This window comes from Parus major, chromosome 2 (assembly GCF_001522545.3).
Source record: "Parus major isolate Abel chromosome 2, Parus_major1.1, whole genome shotgun sequence".
NCBI classification, from domain to species: domain Eukaryota; kingdom Metazoa; phylum Chordata; class Aves; order Passeriformes; family Paridae; genus Parus; species Parus major.
In genome coordinates this window covers 113,827,010-113,843,063 of record NC_031769.1, presented here as the reverse complement: position 1 = coordinate 113,843,063, position 16,054 = coordinate 113,827,010, and the positions used below count along the sequence as shown (strand labels likewise).

The following is a 16,054-nucleotide window of genomic DNA, read 5'->3' as shown; positions in this document are numbered from 1 at the left end:
AATGAAGGAAAAAGTGTGTGTTGGTTTGTCCTTGTATACATCCACATGACTGCATGTGAGATGTTTCACTGTTTGCAGCCTTACTCTAAACATGTATCTAGCCACTATGGGCAAAAGGGGATGTTATGTGACTGCTGTGTAGATATGTTTATTTATACCTAATAGTATTACCAGTGATTAACTTATTAATCAGTCTGATATTTTAGCTGTGTATGTTACCACCCAATAAGGAAGTGCCCTCTTCTTGAAAAAAGAGTAGCAGACCAGATTTTTAGGGTGTTTAATCCAGAAGTCCTGATCCTTTTGAAGGACTACAAGTAACAGAAAATGTTGAGATGGTTTGCACTTAACAAGATAGAATGAGCTTAGAAAGAAAACCATCCTGTAACAGTGGTTAGGGTAGGAATAAGCAACTCCTCATTTTGGTACTCTCTACTTCCAGGGTAAGAGAGTAGAGATAGCAAGGATTGTTTTCCTGGGGTTTGTTTGGTTTTGGCTTTTTTTTTACTGTTTGATTTGGAGTGGGTTGGGTTGTTTGCTACTCGTTTCTTTCCAGTGTACTTTTTCCACGTGTCTTTAACATATGATGGGCTGTATTTTAGAATTGTAGCATTTGGCATCCAGTCATACTGTGAGCATAAGTGTCAATTACAATGTTCCACAGACTTCAAATGCAGTAAATCAGCACATAAATTACGGCCCCTATATTTTTACATCTCAAAAGAGTGCACTAATGAAAGCATTTTTTATGCATAATGCACTGCTTCTGCTGCAGTATGGATTTTTTTTAGCATAATGAATTGTGGACATTTACGTAGATAAGAGAGGCAGAAGGGATCTGTAAATGGACTTAGGTCAAAGTAAATATTCTTAAGCAGAGGCCTCAAACTCATTTGCGTCATGGTAATTCACCTGGAAAGGTGAATACACAGATCTTTCTGATCATTCTTTATTACTTTCTGTTCCTTATTTGAAAAGTAACTAGAGATCCAGTTATGTAGCTGTGCTTGATTGCTTATTTATTTGTTTATTTATTTACTGGGGGTGGGTATTTAATGAAGCTTAAATAAGCGATCCTTCCTTTATGAAAGTACTGATTTCTTCTTAAACTTTCTGAAAATCTCTTGGAAGTCCAAAGGTTTTTCAGGTAAAAAAGCAGGATTAAAATGTAGGACCTCCAACTCTAATGCCTGCTGAAGGAGCTTATTTATGAGTTAAAAATGCAGCTCTGTTTATAGGAAGATGAGCAAAATGAGCCTTGTATATCTACATTGTACAAATAAACTTTTTTTTCCAGTGTTTCACCCATTAACTTATGAAGGAGGAGTGGATTTAAACAGGTAATTAACAAGAATCTGAATGTTTTTGTTAAAGTAGTTAGCCAAGTTTCTCAGTATCTCTCCAAGTTCTCTGCTGGCTGTAAAAGGGCTCTGTACATGAATGGTGTTGCGCTTCTATTTTATACTCCCAAATATGCAGAGAACCAGCATCATGTTCTCAGTTTTAGCTTGCATTGAAAGATTGTTATTTAAACGTTTCTTCAGTCTGGCTTTTGTGAAATTGCTTCATTTTTTCAGTCATTGAGAATATTGTTATTTTACATAAACAAAGTTATGAAGCTGTTACATTATTGTAAATCTGCAGTAAATCAATTCTATAAGAATGTGTGATAGTGCTGTAGTAACTGCACATGCAGTTCCATGCTTTTGGGGAAGGGGAGAGGGGAAAAAAAGTACTTGCTTCCTTGGCTTAATTATATATCTTGCTTTGTAAAGTATTATGGACCCCAATGAAAAAGTAGCTCTGCTGACACAGATCCTGGAGTTTGGACAGACGCCAAAACAGTTGTTTACAACCCCTCATCCTCAGAGGATAATTCCGAAATTGAAAAGCTTGTCTCGAACATCTAGTCACAGCATTTCCATAGCGGAGTCTCCAGGTAAATATTTAATAAATAAACTAACAATGTGAAGGACTTATAATTTTGAGTAGTATCTTTCTACCACAGGATCTCATTATACAACTCTCTTGGCTACTTTCCCTGTAAGCCAACTCAAGATAAATCCATTAACTAAATCCTAAAGAAGAACAAAACTAGACCAGTTTCAATTTCAAATAGACCAGTATTCAAACACAGGTGTTGCCCTGTATTTTGCCTCCTGTTCCAGTGGTCTCCTCTGGGACTGTTCAACCTCTGCTTCTGAAGCTGTGGGAGGACTATCTGTCATCCTTGGCATTCCTGACACTTTAAATTCAAGCTGATGTGACAGCAGTTTCAATGACTATATCTGGCATTTTAAACAATGCAAAGATTTGTTTGGGTTTTTAACAGGAATATCTGAGGAATTAGCTTGATCAAAGTAAATCCTAAGAACTTAAATTAAGCATCTGATTTCTTTTTTTCGTTTCCTTTCCCATCTGAAAGGACTTTTTTTTTTCTCCCTGTATCGCTATATACTGTAGGGACAGAGTTGACTGAATAACTTTCTTCTAGAAAGGTATTGCAATGCCCTCACTGGCTTCTGTTCAAGGCAGGACTTAAACCATTTCCCTGAAGCTAAGATACTATTGTCTTCATAATGTAGATAGTGATTATTAGTGTAGATAAATTGAGCTGAAAATTCAGCCCAGGTATCTATCACTTGGAAAGATATTTCTCATTTGACTGTCTTCAATTCACTTTAATTTAATTTAATTTAAATTTAATTTAATGGCCTTCACTTTTAAGCAGAGGAGTGACGAGTGCTACTTAGCATGGCAACCTGCAGCATACAATGGCAAGAGGAGCTTTGAGAATTGTATGTGGTGATAGTAATGGTCATGTGTATTAAAATAGATTTGCTGCCTAAATCATTAATTCACACATGAACAGTTTGTCTTGGGTTTGACCTTTTTATAATCAACATTATAAAAATATCTTATTATGTCAATTTTGCATTTTTCATCCCTTAACTTTTGCAACAGTGAAATGAAGTTGTGACAGTCTTAACAGAATGCAATAGAAAAATAAAAACATATACTTTATGGTAGCAGTAAATGGCTTTTCTAGTTCTTTTCCATCTGGAAAGCCCTTGACTTTTCAAAGGACATAAAAACATTGCTGCAGAGTTTCTAGGTTTTCTTTTTTTTTGTTTGTTTTCCATTTTAGAATTACATTCTGAAAAGTCTGCAGTTTAAAAACACTAATTTGTTGAGAATAATCCTATTTTTGACTATATAAGCCTCTGCAAATTCAGAAAGAGATTTAGGAAAAAATGTTAGTGATCTTATCACTCTCTGCATTAGTCTAAGATCTTATTCATGAAGCTGTGCATGATTTCTGTACTTCCATATTTATGTCAGCTATCTAGGTCTTTGAAATACGTATTTTTATTTTCTATTTGTGATGGAACTTTATCGTGGCATTTTATTGCAGTTTCTCCAAATGAAGAATCATTTGAAGATTTGACAGAAGAAAGTATAACACTTGCCTGGAACAATATTGCCAAACTAAAATTAGATCAGCAATATAAAATTCACAAAGAGTAGGTACTATTCTTTTCAGTCGAAATTCTTCCACTGAATTGGGGTGGGGGATCTGTGTATCAATCTGAATGATGGGTTAGGGTTTAATGTAAATACTTTTCTTTCTGAGATGACTTAGTGATTTGATTGTGCAAGATGAACTTGAGTATATAAGGGGTTATGAATCCAGAGAATGGGTTGTTGTCAGCTTGACTTTTGCTATTGTTTTTCCTTAGCTCTATATCTGTTTAAGTTATTATTTTAGTCCCTGAAGCAGATATTGATTACTCTTCTCTAAAACTGATAACAGCAGGCAGATAAAGACTACCATTTATTTATTTTTTTTATAATGCCAGGAGGATACAACTTCATCCCAACAGATTTGAAAGGTTAAACACTTAAGTTGTTCCACTGTACATCTCAAGCTGCTGCTGCGTGAGCAGTTTGCCAAGTCTTCAGCTATAGGTTTTCAGTTAATCCAGGTACCAAACTGTTCTGATGGATTCTTAGGGAGTCTAGAGTCAGTAGGGACACTTTTCAGGTAAACTTTGAAAATACCTAATAATGTCAGCTATATTTTAAAGACCAGGTTTTCCTTTGGCCCCATCTGTTGTCCTAGTGACTGGGCTGGTTAGGATTTCTTACTACCTTGAGTCCAGCTACTTTCTTGGTGACTGTAATCCAATCTAGGAAGACATTGTCATGTCCCTAAAACAAGGTAATATTTGTAGTGAGAAACCTGTTACCAAATTATTAGCATTAGAGAAATCTTGACCCTGAAATGAGACTCAAATTTCAGCTCCTGATTATTTTTATTCCTTTTTTTGAAGACTGCTGAGAAATAATGAGACACAGATCTGTGTAACAGAACTTTGGCTGTGTAGGATGCTCTGTGCTTCCTAATTCCCTGATACAAGCTTTGTCTAAATTTCTACCTATACTTAGCCAGTGTCAAATTAAAGGAGAAGAAATGTGCAAGTTCCAATTCCTGATACTTGAGGTATTCAGAATCTGCTTGTAGCCACTTTCCTGACTATTTGTAGCTAATCCAGAATTGGAAAAACTAAATGTGAAACCATTTATCCTCTCACATGGGCAAGTCCCTTCTGATGGAGTTCTTACAGAACGCTATGGGGATCCTCTCCTAGTGTTTCACATATTATGTCACAGTCTATTTTTGTCTCTAGGCAGATACCACACCACTGTAGTGTTTTTAATCTCCTTGAATGTCTTAGTTCTTACAGAGCTCAAATAACAGATTTCAACTGTAGTCTATTTACAGTATGATGGTTAAATTTCAAAACCTATGAAGTCACCCACAAGCTTACTTTTATTAAACAGGGCAATTACTGGAATAGCAGTCACTTGCAATGGGTCTTCTGTTTTCACTACATCCCACGGTAAGTATTGCAGAGGTATTTACCACAACCTGCAGAATAAATGCAGGTTAATGGTTTCTCTTTTTAAAAAAATTGAGTGATATCTGATGTAACTGAATAGCTTAAGTATATGATTTTGCTCAGTTTTAGATGATTTTGACTCAAGAATCAATATTATCTAGGCTTGGAAGAGAATTTCAGTAGTAATAATAATGTATAACAATGGAAGTTTGTCCATTTTGATACCAGAGTTCTCTTAGAGTCTGACGAGCATGGTGTAGTCTATCTGTAACTGGTACAAAACAGGGAAGTTCCAGGCCCAAGTCACAAGCCTTATAAAGAGTTTCTTAGAGACTCTGAGAAATCTGTCTGCTTTTCATAGTAAGATATTCAAGCAGGAGCAAAACTATCAGCTTCTAGAATATAAAATAGTCCTTTTTTTTTTCTATTTTGTCCCTTATCCCCAGATTCAACTTTGAAGATGTTTTCCAAAGACTCGAAAACCATCCAGAGAAGTGTGTCCTTTTCAAACATGGTAAGATGCTGTCAAAATAAGATCGAGATGATTGGGATGATTGAGAATATTCTAAAAGCTCAGAGAGATGGCTCTTAGCATGCATCAATGCCTCTTTTCTTTCCCCTGCCTACTCAGTATTGTGTGTGAATAATTTAGCAGAGTGAATTGAGACTCTCTCAGGCCACAGAGAGACAGAGCACATTTTGCAAACATGGAGAAGGAGCATTAAATGGTCACACTGGCTCTGCTCTGAGTTGCCCTGCTATCCAGGGAAGAGCTTGTGGTAGACAGATAGTCTGGCCTGAGCAGGGGTGTCTTCCTGAGCAACCTTGAACTGCCACTGCAACCAGAGTTGCAAAGCTTAAATTCCACCCACGTCCTCCCATCCAGGATTACCTTACTGCACCCCAGTGTTTGAAGCCTGTGAGTCAGCCAGCAAAGGAAAACTAAGCACAGGGAGTGGATCTGTGCTGGGTGAAAATGAGCCATCCTCCTTCCATGAGCAATGATCTCAGCAACTTGTGAACAACATTTCTCCCCTGCTCCTAAAAGAGCTGGGAAAGCAATTCTGCATTTGATTTTCTGTGCTTGAGCACTGTGGCCAGACCTGGGTTATAAAGATACATTCCCAGTTAGTATATTCAGTCTTCTATTGGTGCAAGACACCGAGATATATGTTTTCTCTCTACCATCATCTCTTGGGGCAACAAGAATGGCAAATGTGTTGTCCAGACAGAAGTCATAGCATGCTCTGACTGGTCCCCAGGTAAATACAGGATCAAGACCCTATGGTCTGCCATGGGGCACACTAGCAGGTGAATCTAGATACATCAGTGCCTAATGCTTCAGCAAAGGGAAACTTGGGAACATCGCTTCTTGACACTGTGAAAAGGGAGCTCTTTGACTCCTAAGCCAAAAGTGTGTTTCATGAGGAGGCCTTGTATACTCTTATTCTTCTCACCTGTAGTTTTAGTGCCGATCTAAACACTTACAGCAATGCTAAAAGGAGTGGTGTTTACAGTCCAGCAGCTTACTGTTTTTCAACAGACCTAAAACATGACCAGTAATGATACTGGGTAGAAGCACTGGGCTGATAGTTGGTTTTTTCCTTGCTGTTTCTGGTGATGGTAATGTAACTGAGCAAGTATCTGTAAATAATGTTTCTTGTTGAGAGCAGTAGGAATTAGACTGTTATATTTTTTCTTTGAAAAACCTAAGCTGATAAATACCTGTGATGGAGAACAAACATCAAAAGAATCTGCATTTTTAGTTTCTGTTAGCTATTTGTGTCTAGAATTGATAGTAGCTTACTAGATGAAGAACTGACCCAGTTATTTCTGAGCGAGCAATTACATATCACGTGCTTGAAATGCCAGTTTCTTTGGAAAGATCTATCTTTAAGTTCTGCATGTATTTCTGAATCTTTCTGCTCCCTTTGTTTAACAGAAATAAAGTATTTGTGATGTTCAGTGTCCAGCCTCTAAGGGTTTTCTTGATCAGTGTTCATATAACATCTGCATGTTATTTTTATAGAAGATTAGAATGCTTCTTGTTCTCCAAAAGCATGTTGATATGCTTGAATTGGATATGTGGTAAGAAAATGAGTATTACTATTTTTTTTTTTCTTTTCTTACAGGCTTTGTCATCTTGTGTAATCTTACCAGGAGATACCACTGTCATAAGTTCTTCATGGGACAATCATATGTGTGTATTTATTTCCTATTGACTGTATTGAATTGCATGGAGTGACTTGGTTTTCATGCTTATGGTTTTAGATAATGATACAGAAAATAATTTTTAAAACACAGTGTTACCCCCCCCACCTCCACTAGATTTCTGTTAGAAACTACAGAAACAAAGTTATTTTATTTAGAAAAAAAAACCCTTAAGTTTTACAAAACTTAATGCTTTTATAACCTTTCTCTGTTAGATATTTTTATTCAATTGCATTTGGGAGACAGCAAGATGTCCTAATGGGCCATGATGATGCAGTCAGCAAGATCTGTTGGTGTGATGGGCGCTTATTTTCTGCATCTTGGGATTCCACTGTGAAGGTTTGTAGATGGAATTGTTGCAGTTGCATAACTATTTATAGTCAGTACTTTGTAATATTCAGCCAGCCAAATGCCTTAGGGTGGATGTACCTGTTGTACTAGAGTAATAACCTGGCTAGAATCACAGTAAATTTATTTCTAGAGTTTATTCTTCATTTAGCTTTAGCTCAGCTGTTTCAAAGCTGAAGTGTTATTTTTCAAGAAATTGCATTCATTCTACCTTACTATAAAAATGAGTATTCTGAAGAGAAACTGTATTTGTTGGAGGAACTGGAATGTTTTGTGACTTTGGTGATTCTGTTTCCTGGGAATAGGCTTCTAAAGTGTTTAATAATTTTGTAGTTTACATTCTTCAGCTAAGAGGACCAGAAACTTGCTAATCCAAAGAGCATGCCTACAGTTAGGTAGGAAGATAATTTGGAAACTAGAGACAGGACATAATTTCCCAAAGCCTGCTGTGTATTATTTATCACTGCACATTTAATGCAGTGATATACCCATTCTTAGATAGGCTCTGTAGGCTATCTGAAGTCAGCAGAATTGTGTTCACCATGTGGCTTAGGGTAAAGGAGTTCAGGTGCCATTTCTTGCTGTATTCTGCCACGTAGGCAAGGTCCACAGTGAACACAAACAGCCCTCCTTGTAATGTGAGAGTTCAGCACTGAAGGAACTCATCTGGCATTATACTACTGCTTCCTTGAACAAACTTAACTATCTGTGTTGTAGGTGTGGCACTGTGTTCCTGGAGAGACCGTGAGCAATAAAAAACACCACTTTGAACTGCTTGCAGAGTTAGAACATGATGTTAGCGTAAGTATCTTGATACAATATCTCAGAATAAGAAAATTAATTGATTATTTAAATAATGATCTAGTGGTAAAACACAAAGATTAGATATGGGGCTGAGGAGTATATTTTGGGAAATGTGTGTAGGGGTGTTTTGGTTTGGGGTTTTCACTGTCTGATGGTTCTGCACCAGTGTTCCCTGCTTCCTGGGTTGAAAGGTCCATTTCTTGGGACTGAAGCACCAGTGTAAACAGACATTTCTTAATTTGTCTTGCTCAGCTTGTGTGCACAGAATTCTTATGGTGGGCAGGAAGGATTGGGCGGCTTTTGTTTGTTTCTTTGGTTTTGAAAACAGATTAATATTTTTTCAAGTGTTTTGGTTGTTACAGCTTCCTCTTAATGTAAGGCAAGCAAATGAAAAAGAATTCCTGAGTTGTTTACCATGCTTTCATGGTAAATATCTTAGTGAATTTCACTGTAAATATATAAACATATTGCGTGCAATGTGTCATAAATGTGTAACTCCATACTTTATTTTTACAGCTTCTAACATCACTCTAGTAAGATATTCAGAATGACTCTGTTCTAAACCTTCCTAAGAGCTATTTTTTTGAATAGGTCACAATGTTGGCAAATACTGAAACAGTTCTGGTAACATTTAAGAACTGTATCCAAGAGAGCTGGAAGTAACTGATGGGTAGGAAGATTTTTTAAAGTGAAAATTTTACCCTTAAGGGTAGAGTCTGGCAGTTAGACGGAGAATGTCGGTACCAGAAGCAATCTGAAATGTCAGATAGCATTTCTGATTGTAAAAATCAAAAGCTTTTTAAAATATCTTCAAGGTGACCTATTTTTTCTTCTTATGGTTTGTATTTTTCATACGTGTACTTAATTAAGGATGTTGAGAATTAAATTCAAAGCTTTTCATAAATAAAATATCATCTTAGGGATAATGGGCTTGTTTTGTTTAAAACCCGTCTCAAGATGGCTCACATGAAAGAACAGGAAAAATCACAGGATTTTTAACTTCCTAGGTAAATACAGTCGACCTTAATGCTGCAAATACCATCCTGGCATCTGGAACCAAAGAGGGCACCATTAGTGTTTGGGATGTTACTACAGCAACAGTGTTGCACCAGTTGCCATGTCACTCTGGGACTGTATTTCATGCTGCTTTTAGTCCTGGTACGTTGGATTTCAGTTTTTGATATGCACTGTTGGGAGGTCAAAAGGAATCTTACTCTTGATGCCATGTAATATATCTTTCTTATTGGAATTAGTGCTTTAAGGAGGATAGTGAGATGTTTTGGATTGTCACACATCTCCACTGTAAAGAATTTAACTGTACAAAAAGCCATGCTAGGCTATAGACCAGTGATCTAGACTCTAAACCAATCTTGTTCATCTTTGCTTGCTTAGAGACTTAATTTCCAGTAAATTATTTATAGATAAGTAGGTCAGGCAATGTCACATCCAACATGCTGATTGCAGAGTGCTTTGGTAACTAGAACTGAATGTCTGAACATGATTTTTTTGTTTGTTCTCTTCCTTCTTTCATACAGACAGCAGACATCTACTGAGCACAGGGGAGGACTGTTGTTTTAAAGTAATAGATGTACAAACTGGAATGCTCATATCTTCTGTGACCACTGAAGAGCCACAGAGGTAATGCTGAGAACATGCAGGTTATGACCTGGGTGGAGATGGTTGGAGACACCAAGGTGGGAAGGGCAGTGATACTGGGAACTTTGTTTTATTGAAGCACTTTTTAGAGTGCAGAGACTGACATTCTAGCATGTTGCACATTATGATCAAGCTTTCCAAATAGGAAAAATCAAACAGCTCTCTAAGTAAATAACTTTTCAACAACTTTCATGTCCCTTAATGATGATGACAGCTGTAGCTAACAAGCTCTTCCAGCAGCTGAACTACTGAAATGTCTGACAAGTTGAGTTTTTTACTTGAATCATCTCCATCACCAATATTGATTTTTTGGGTTTGTTTTGGAGGGTTTGTTTTAATGTTTTAATTTATTTTGATAGTCTTAAAAAAGATTGGCTTTTAAAATCAAAGACTGATCACCTTTTTCCACCAACTGAAAAGTATACAGTTATTTATGGTTTATCAGATAAACAGAAGAAATGCTTACTTAGTTACTAGAGTAAAAATATAGCAGCTATACACTTGGTCATTTTTTTGGTGGGTACACAAATGCTCACATATATATATTTTCACTAGTTATTTACCTGAAAGTCATCTTTGCTTTTTAAATGATGGTTTCAGGAATATAAAGTGGCAGAAGTGAACGTGAAGGCTTAGGAGAGCACTGGGATATGACACATATGTGTAGTTGACTGGGTCCTCTGCTGTTATGGGATTATGTTTCATACTCTGCCAGGGGAAAGCCTGGCTGGGTCTAGGGCAGTTAGAGAACCAAGTTTGGGTTATGACTCTTTAAAATAATTTGGGAATAATCTTTCCAGAAAGGCTGTGTTACAGGGTAGTTTCCTTTGGTTTCATATCTCTATTTCCAGTTCTTTTTTGACCTAGTTTGGAAATGTTTGGCTGTCATCATGCAAAAGCCTGACATGAACTAATTTCACACTTATTTGCAGGTGCTTCAAATGGGATGGAAATACCATCTTATCAGGATCTCAATCTGGTGAATTACTGATTTGGGACCTTCTTGGAGGAAGAGTTACTGAAAGAATCAAAGGGCATACAGGTATGCCTGAACTATTCCCATTCTCAAACTAAGTGTGACATTCCTATTTTCCAGCTCTTTTAGTACTGAAAAGTTTGAGAGTCATCTGCTCAGCCGGCTGGCTGTTCCTGATGTCAGCTTAACCTGAAACACCAGAATTAAAAGTAGGTCCATGTGAGCCTCCTAGGAAATCAAATGAGAATGGGGGAAATATTGCTTTGGACAAGACTGGCCAGAGGGAAATTACTTTCAATTTTTCTAATTCACACAATGCAAAAGTCAATATTTTTCTACCTCTTGGCCCTCAAATATAGTATAGACTGTACTGTATCCTTTGCCACAGTGTGTCCAGGCTGAATCTAACAATATTAAGTAAAATTCTCTAGTAAACTTGTTTTGGATGGGGATTTATAGGCTGATTTAAATGTATCTATAGTCTCAGTACATGAGCAGCCAGGATCTTTGGAGAAAAACTACCTAAGTTTTTAAGGCTGTTTAACTAAGAGCAGTTGTTTTCCCTACTGTAAGTTTTACTCTGGAACTTGACCTATGAAGAGATCATTCTGTAGCTGGAGACTTTTGAGTAGTGGGCTTCTGAGGCATATGCTACAAGATGTGAATACATTTTGCACTCTGCCACTTTTTCCATGTTAAAAAAGCTCATTATCCATGAATACTTTCCTTAGTTGCCATCTGCATTCTGCACTGCAATGATGTTGTCCCTCTAGTACCAAAAGTCAGCTGAAGCAATAGAGTATGAGATCATTACTGTGAATAATTACAACTACCTGGAACCCTACTAAAATTTCTCTTAGCATACACTGTGTCAATATAATCCAATGATCAGACTATGCAAAACTCTCTCAAAAAGATCTGTTCTGTCATCTGGAGTACCACACTTACTTGCATTTAGATTTACTTGTTTGTTCTTTTGTTTCCCAGGTGCTGTAATGTCCATGTGGATGAATGAACAATGCAACAGTGTTATTACAGGAGGGGAAGACAAACAAATCATGTTCTGGAAACTGCAATATTAAGTGCCTTTCCCTCCAGTCATTTAAATGAACTCTAATTTTAAACCAAACCTTTTAAAGGAACTTAACTGTGTGCAATGATGGCTGCTGAAGCTCAACCAGATAGGAAGCTTTGTTCAACCACAACTTTCTATGTTATGGTGACTTCACTGAGAGCTCTTAACTTCCATAGAGTATGCATTTGTTTTTCATGGACTATCATACTGAAATTGCTTGTGTAAAATGATATCTGATATGAAATTAAAGACTTATTTTTCTGTAATTAAAGAGCTCTTAACTTGCAGTCATTGTTTGATTTACATGGAATGTATCAGAGCTTGCTGTTTGCACTGCTTTGAAAGAAGAAGCATTTGCATATCTAATTTAAGCCTTTTAGGGTGTGTGGAGCTTAATGCTGTCATGTCGTGTGCAGTCAACCTTTCTTAGTGGAGATGTATGTGATTGTAAATACTGCTTTGAACACCACAGCAGCTGCTGTTCTGAGCAGTCCTCAGTCTGGGCTCCCAGATAGTCCTTACCTGTGACTATTTGCAAAGGCATAGAACAGAGTAAGAAAATTTCTCTGTTGCTTTTCCTACTCAGAAACAGCACTAATGTATTGGTCTGAAAAGAAGACAAGCATAAAATTGATCCCCTAACAGACCCGCTCCATGTATTGGGATAAATATTTCCTTAATCCTGTGCCTGAAGTTGGAGCACAAAAAGACTATCACTCTTCCTTTTCCTCATTTATATTACTATCCTCAGTAATCTTCAGCATTTTCATGTTTTGGTTAGTGTTCTCAACCTCTAACTCAAATCACCTTTGGGATGAAGTTTCAATACAGCATTTAAACAGAGCTACAGTTTCTGGGTTTATCCAATCCCCCAGCTGTCTTAACCCAAGAAGAAAGGAGTGTTGCACAAGGATTACTTTCTCTGTAGGACTTCAGGGTATCCTTTTCCTGCTGGGAGCTGTTCTGAAGTGAAAGACTTGAAATAATATTTAAGTGGTTTATTTACAGCAATAAGCATTTGCATTTGTAATGCTGCCTGAGTATGACTGAAGATCTGTTTATTTCTCTGCTGGTTTTCCCTGCTGCTGGTGGTGAGGTGCCTTAAACTGTGTTCAGTCATATATCCTGCCTTGGGTTTGACACCCAGTGCTTCTTCCAAGGCACAGCTGTTTCTTGGTTTTATAAAACAATCAGCTTATGTTTAGGCACTGTTCTCTCCTTCCCATAATCTTCTATAACTGCAGTGTGAGCTTATTTTTCAGTAAGGTAAGAGTATTAAACCAAAGTGGTTTATTTATTTCAGCCACACTACTCACTTGACTCAGGAGGTAACTGGATTTTTATGTAACCAAGTGAGTGTGTGTGGTGAAGCCACACATGGCAAAAGACTAAGCTGTACCATGCATGCCTGCTGTACCAGACTTAATCTTGCAGGAGCATGTTTCTTCACCTTTAAATTTATTTATTATTTATTAAATTTATTTATTTCCCAAACATATCTGTGTGCAGGGACAGATAATAGAATGTGTTTTTTCTACACTTGCCTGGAAATGGCTTGGGTGAATTCCGGGTTGTCCTTATCACTAGGGGGCCTCCTGCTGAGCTAAACCAGAGGAAAATAACTCAGAACTGAGAAAGCACAAGCTTCAGGGTCAAACTACCTCAGAGAATATACCCTTTTGGTTAAATATGGATACATGGTACACATAACTCTTGAGTGCAGCTGAGGTTTACCTTCTGCTGTAAAGCATGCTCACAGAACAGAGCCCTCATCCACTGCTTCATTGCCTAAAGCAACCATAGCTTTTTAAAGGGGAAAAAGCAGTCAACTCTATTGACTAACCCTATTCCTTGCAGTTTCTGTGAATTTATATGCATTTAACCATAAGTAACTCTTCAATGCTAGCTAATTTCTGCCTTAAAACAAGAGCTTTTTTATTATTCTTTTACTTCTGGTTGCTATCTGCTATAGCTGAAAGTTCTTGTACTGAAATTCTACCCCTGTTTTTTCCAATGGATTTTCCCAGTAGTTCCAGCAATCTGGCTGATAACAAAAAAAAAAAATAAGTATTGTCAACTTACATTCCCCCAACATACTGTTGTCTTCATTTACTTTTTTTTTTCCAGTTTTAATTTTAGCCAGATTTGTTCTTAGTAGGGAGTCACAAGATTTAAGTAACCAAATGCCACCTGTTAAGCTGTAAGTAAAGAGTTTTAAAGCCCAATTAGATCTATAATCAGCCCTTGCTGACTCATCTGCTCCTGTGTAAAAACTGGTTAGAAGCAGAGATCAGTGTCTGGGCTCCAGGGATGTCACAGCTAAGCAAAGGAGCTTGGCAAAGCCCTTAGAGATGGCTGCAGGCACAAGGGCAGGGCCCATGAGGCCGAATTACACCAGTGCTACATGAAGCCACCAATTACTGCCAGTGTAGGCTTGCCACAGTGGTTCCAGAGACACATCATTTAGTAACCAAACAGTCCCACTAAATTGGCTTGCAGGATGAATTTGATCACCTCTCCAGCCTAAAGTGCTGTAATGGTTTTCTCTGGGTTACTGTAACTGAGAAATTCATTTAAGAAACAGCAAGCTACATGGCAAGACTTTTCCTGACTGCTGAACTTCTCCCTGGAAGAGCAGGTCTCCCAACCCTGCTTTTCCTTCAAACAGGAAAAGCTACACTTAGCTACACATGCTAATGAGAGGAAGTGGCAGATGAGAGAGACTGTTTATTGCAGATTGCCAAGCTCTGAACTGTTTGCTTTTCTTTTTGGTGTGATCTCTTATAATCTTTTGCAGTATATGTCCCTTAAATGGACAAGCAAAAAAGTAAGATGCCACCACTCCCAGACCACTTCTGGATCCAAGTAAATTCTGAAGGAATAGCTAAACTGATCCCCCAAATACATCTTAACAAAATAATACCTCTACTGAACTGAAGTTCTTTGCTTTGACTTCATGCTGCTGCCAACTATGAGGAAAACTGAAGTTAGTAATCCTAGATTTCATAGCTGAAACCTGGAACAGAGCAGAGGCAGAAAAAAATAGTAAAAAGGCAGTCACTAAACTTCAAGTCTCAGTTGAACATGTGTCTGACCTGTTGTGGTGGGCTGATCCAAATGATAGCTGAGCCCCTGCTGAGCCTTTTACTTACCCTGCCCCACAGCAAGAGGGGCAAGAGACTCAAAAGGGCAAAAGCTATGAAAATTTGTAGATTGCAATAGATGGGAGAAAATAGAAAGTGTGGAAGAAAAAAAAAAAAAAGTGATGTAAAGGTAATCATTCCCTTATTCCTCCAGCAGACTGATGCCCAGACCAACAACTGCCTTGGAAATATTCCCCCCCTAATTATTGCTGAGCATGATGCCAAATGGTGTTAATTTTCCCTTGGCCAGTTTGGATCAGTGGTCACACTGTGCTCCCTCTCAGGAAGCAGGGGACCAAATGAGAAGCTGGAGAGGCCTTGTCAATGTGCGCATACAACTCAGCAAACATGCTGCTATTATCAGTCCTGCTTTGGTCACAGGCCTCCAACACAGCCCCATACCCACTCCTACAAGAAAATTAACTTCATCCCAGCCAAACCCAGCATACCTAGCAAGCTGCAGGCAGTTTTACAGTGAAATTACAACTCTACAATTAGTAAATCTTGTAGAACAGCTCAGTGCTGTTCCATATTTTACACTTAAGGTGTAAAGAAAGTTAGAATTGTAAGAAGGCTTGGGTTGGAAGGGATTTAAAGATCACCTAGTTCAAATTCCCAGCCAGGGGCAGGGAAACCTTCCACTTGACCAGGTTGCCGGGGGTCACATCCAGCCTGGTCTTAAGCAGTTTGAGAGATGAAACATCCAAAGCTTCTCTGGGCAACCTGTTCCAGTGCCTCACCACCCTCATGGTGAAGAATTTTTTCCATTAAACACATCTTATTTAAAGTAGCCCAGAGCGATCCTTCTAAAGCATTTCAATGTTAAAACAAGTAAACTTTTTAAAATATGCATCTCCTATCTTCATTGTTGGGTGAAACTGACCTCAATAAAACAAGCCTGTTTTAGCTCATCTTAAGTATGTACACACACAGGATG

At 37.9% G+C, this 16,054-nt stretch overlaps 1 protein-coding gene across 7 annotated transcripts in view; it reads left to right on the top strand.

The window, feature by feature from the left end:
• The window catches only part of NSMAF (neutral sphingomyelinase activation associated factor), a 38,752-nt gene extending 26,491 nt beyond the window's left edge, over positions 1–12,261 (top strand). For 4 of the 7 annotated variants that reach the window (XM_015617903.3, XM_033512268.1, XM_015617904.2 and 1 more), the window contains 12 exons: positions 1,298–1,340; positions 1,776–1,939; positions 3,416–3,524; positions 4,846–4,904; positions 5,351–5,418; positions 7,037–7,104; positions 7,331–7,454; positions 8,181–8,264; positions 9,275–9,425; positions 9,803–9,905; positions 10,856–10,965; positions 11,887–12,261. In XM_015617903.3, the coding sequence (XP_015473389.1) occupies positions 1,298–1,340; positions 1,776–1,939; positions 3,416–3,524; positions 4,846–4,904; positions 5,351–5,418; positions 7,037–7,104; positions 7,331–7,454; positions 8,181–8,264; positions 9,275–9,425; positions 9,803–9,905; positions 10,856–10,965; positions 11,887–11,981 (1,178 nt within the window). In that variant the 3' untranslated portion in view covers positions 11,982–12,261. Of the gene's footprint in view, positions 1–1,297; positions 1,341–1,775; positions 1,940–3,415; positions 3,525–4,845; positions 4,905–5,350; positions 5,419–7,036; positions 7,105–7,330; positions 7,455–8,180; positions 8,265–9,274; positions 9,426–9,802; positions 9,962–10,855; positions 10,967–11,886 lie in introns of those variants that run through there. The other 3 variants (XR_004496116.1, XR_004496117.1, XM_033512267.1) reach the window with 3 other exon arrangements.
• Positions 12,262–16,054: the final 3,793 nt, after the last annotated feature.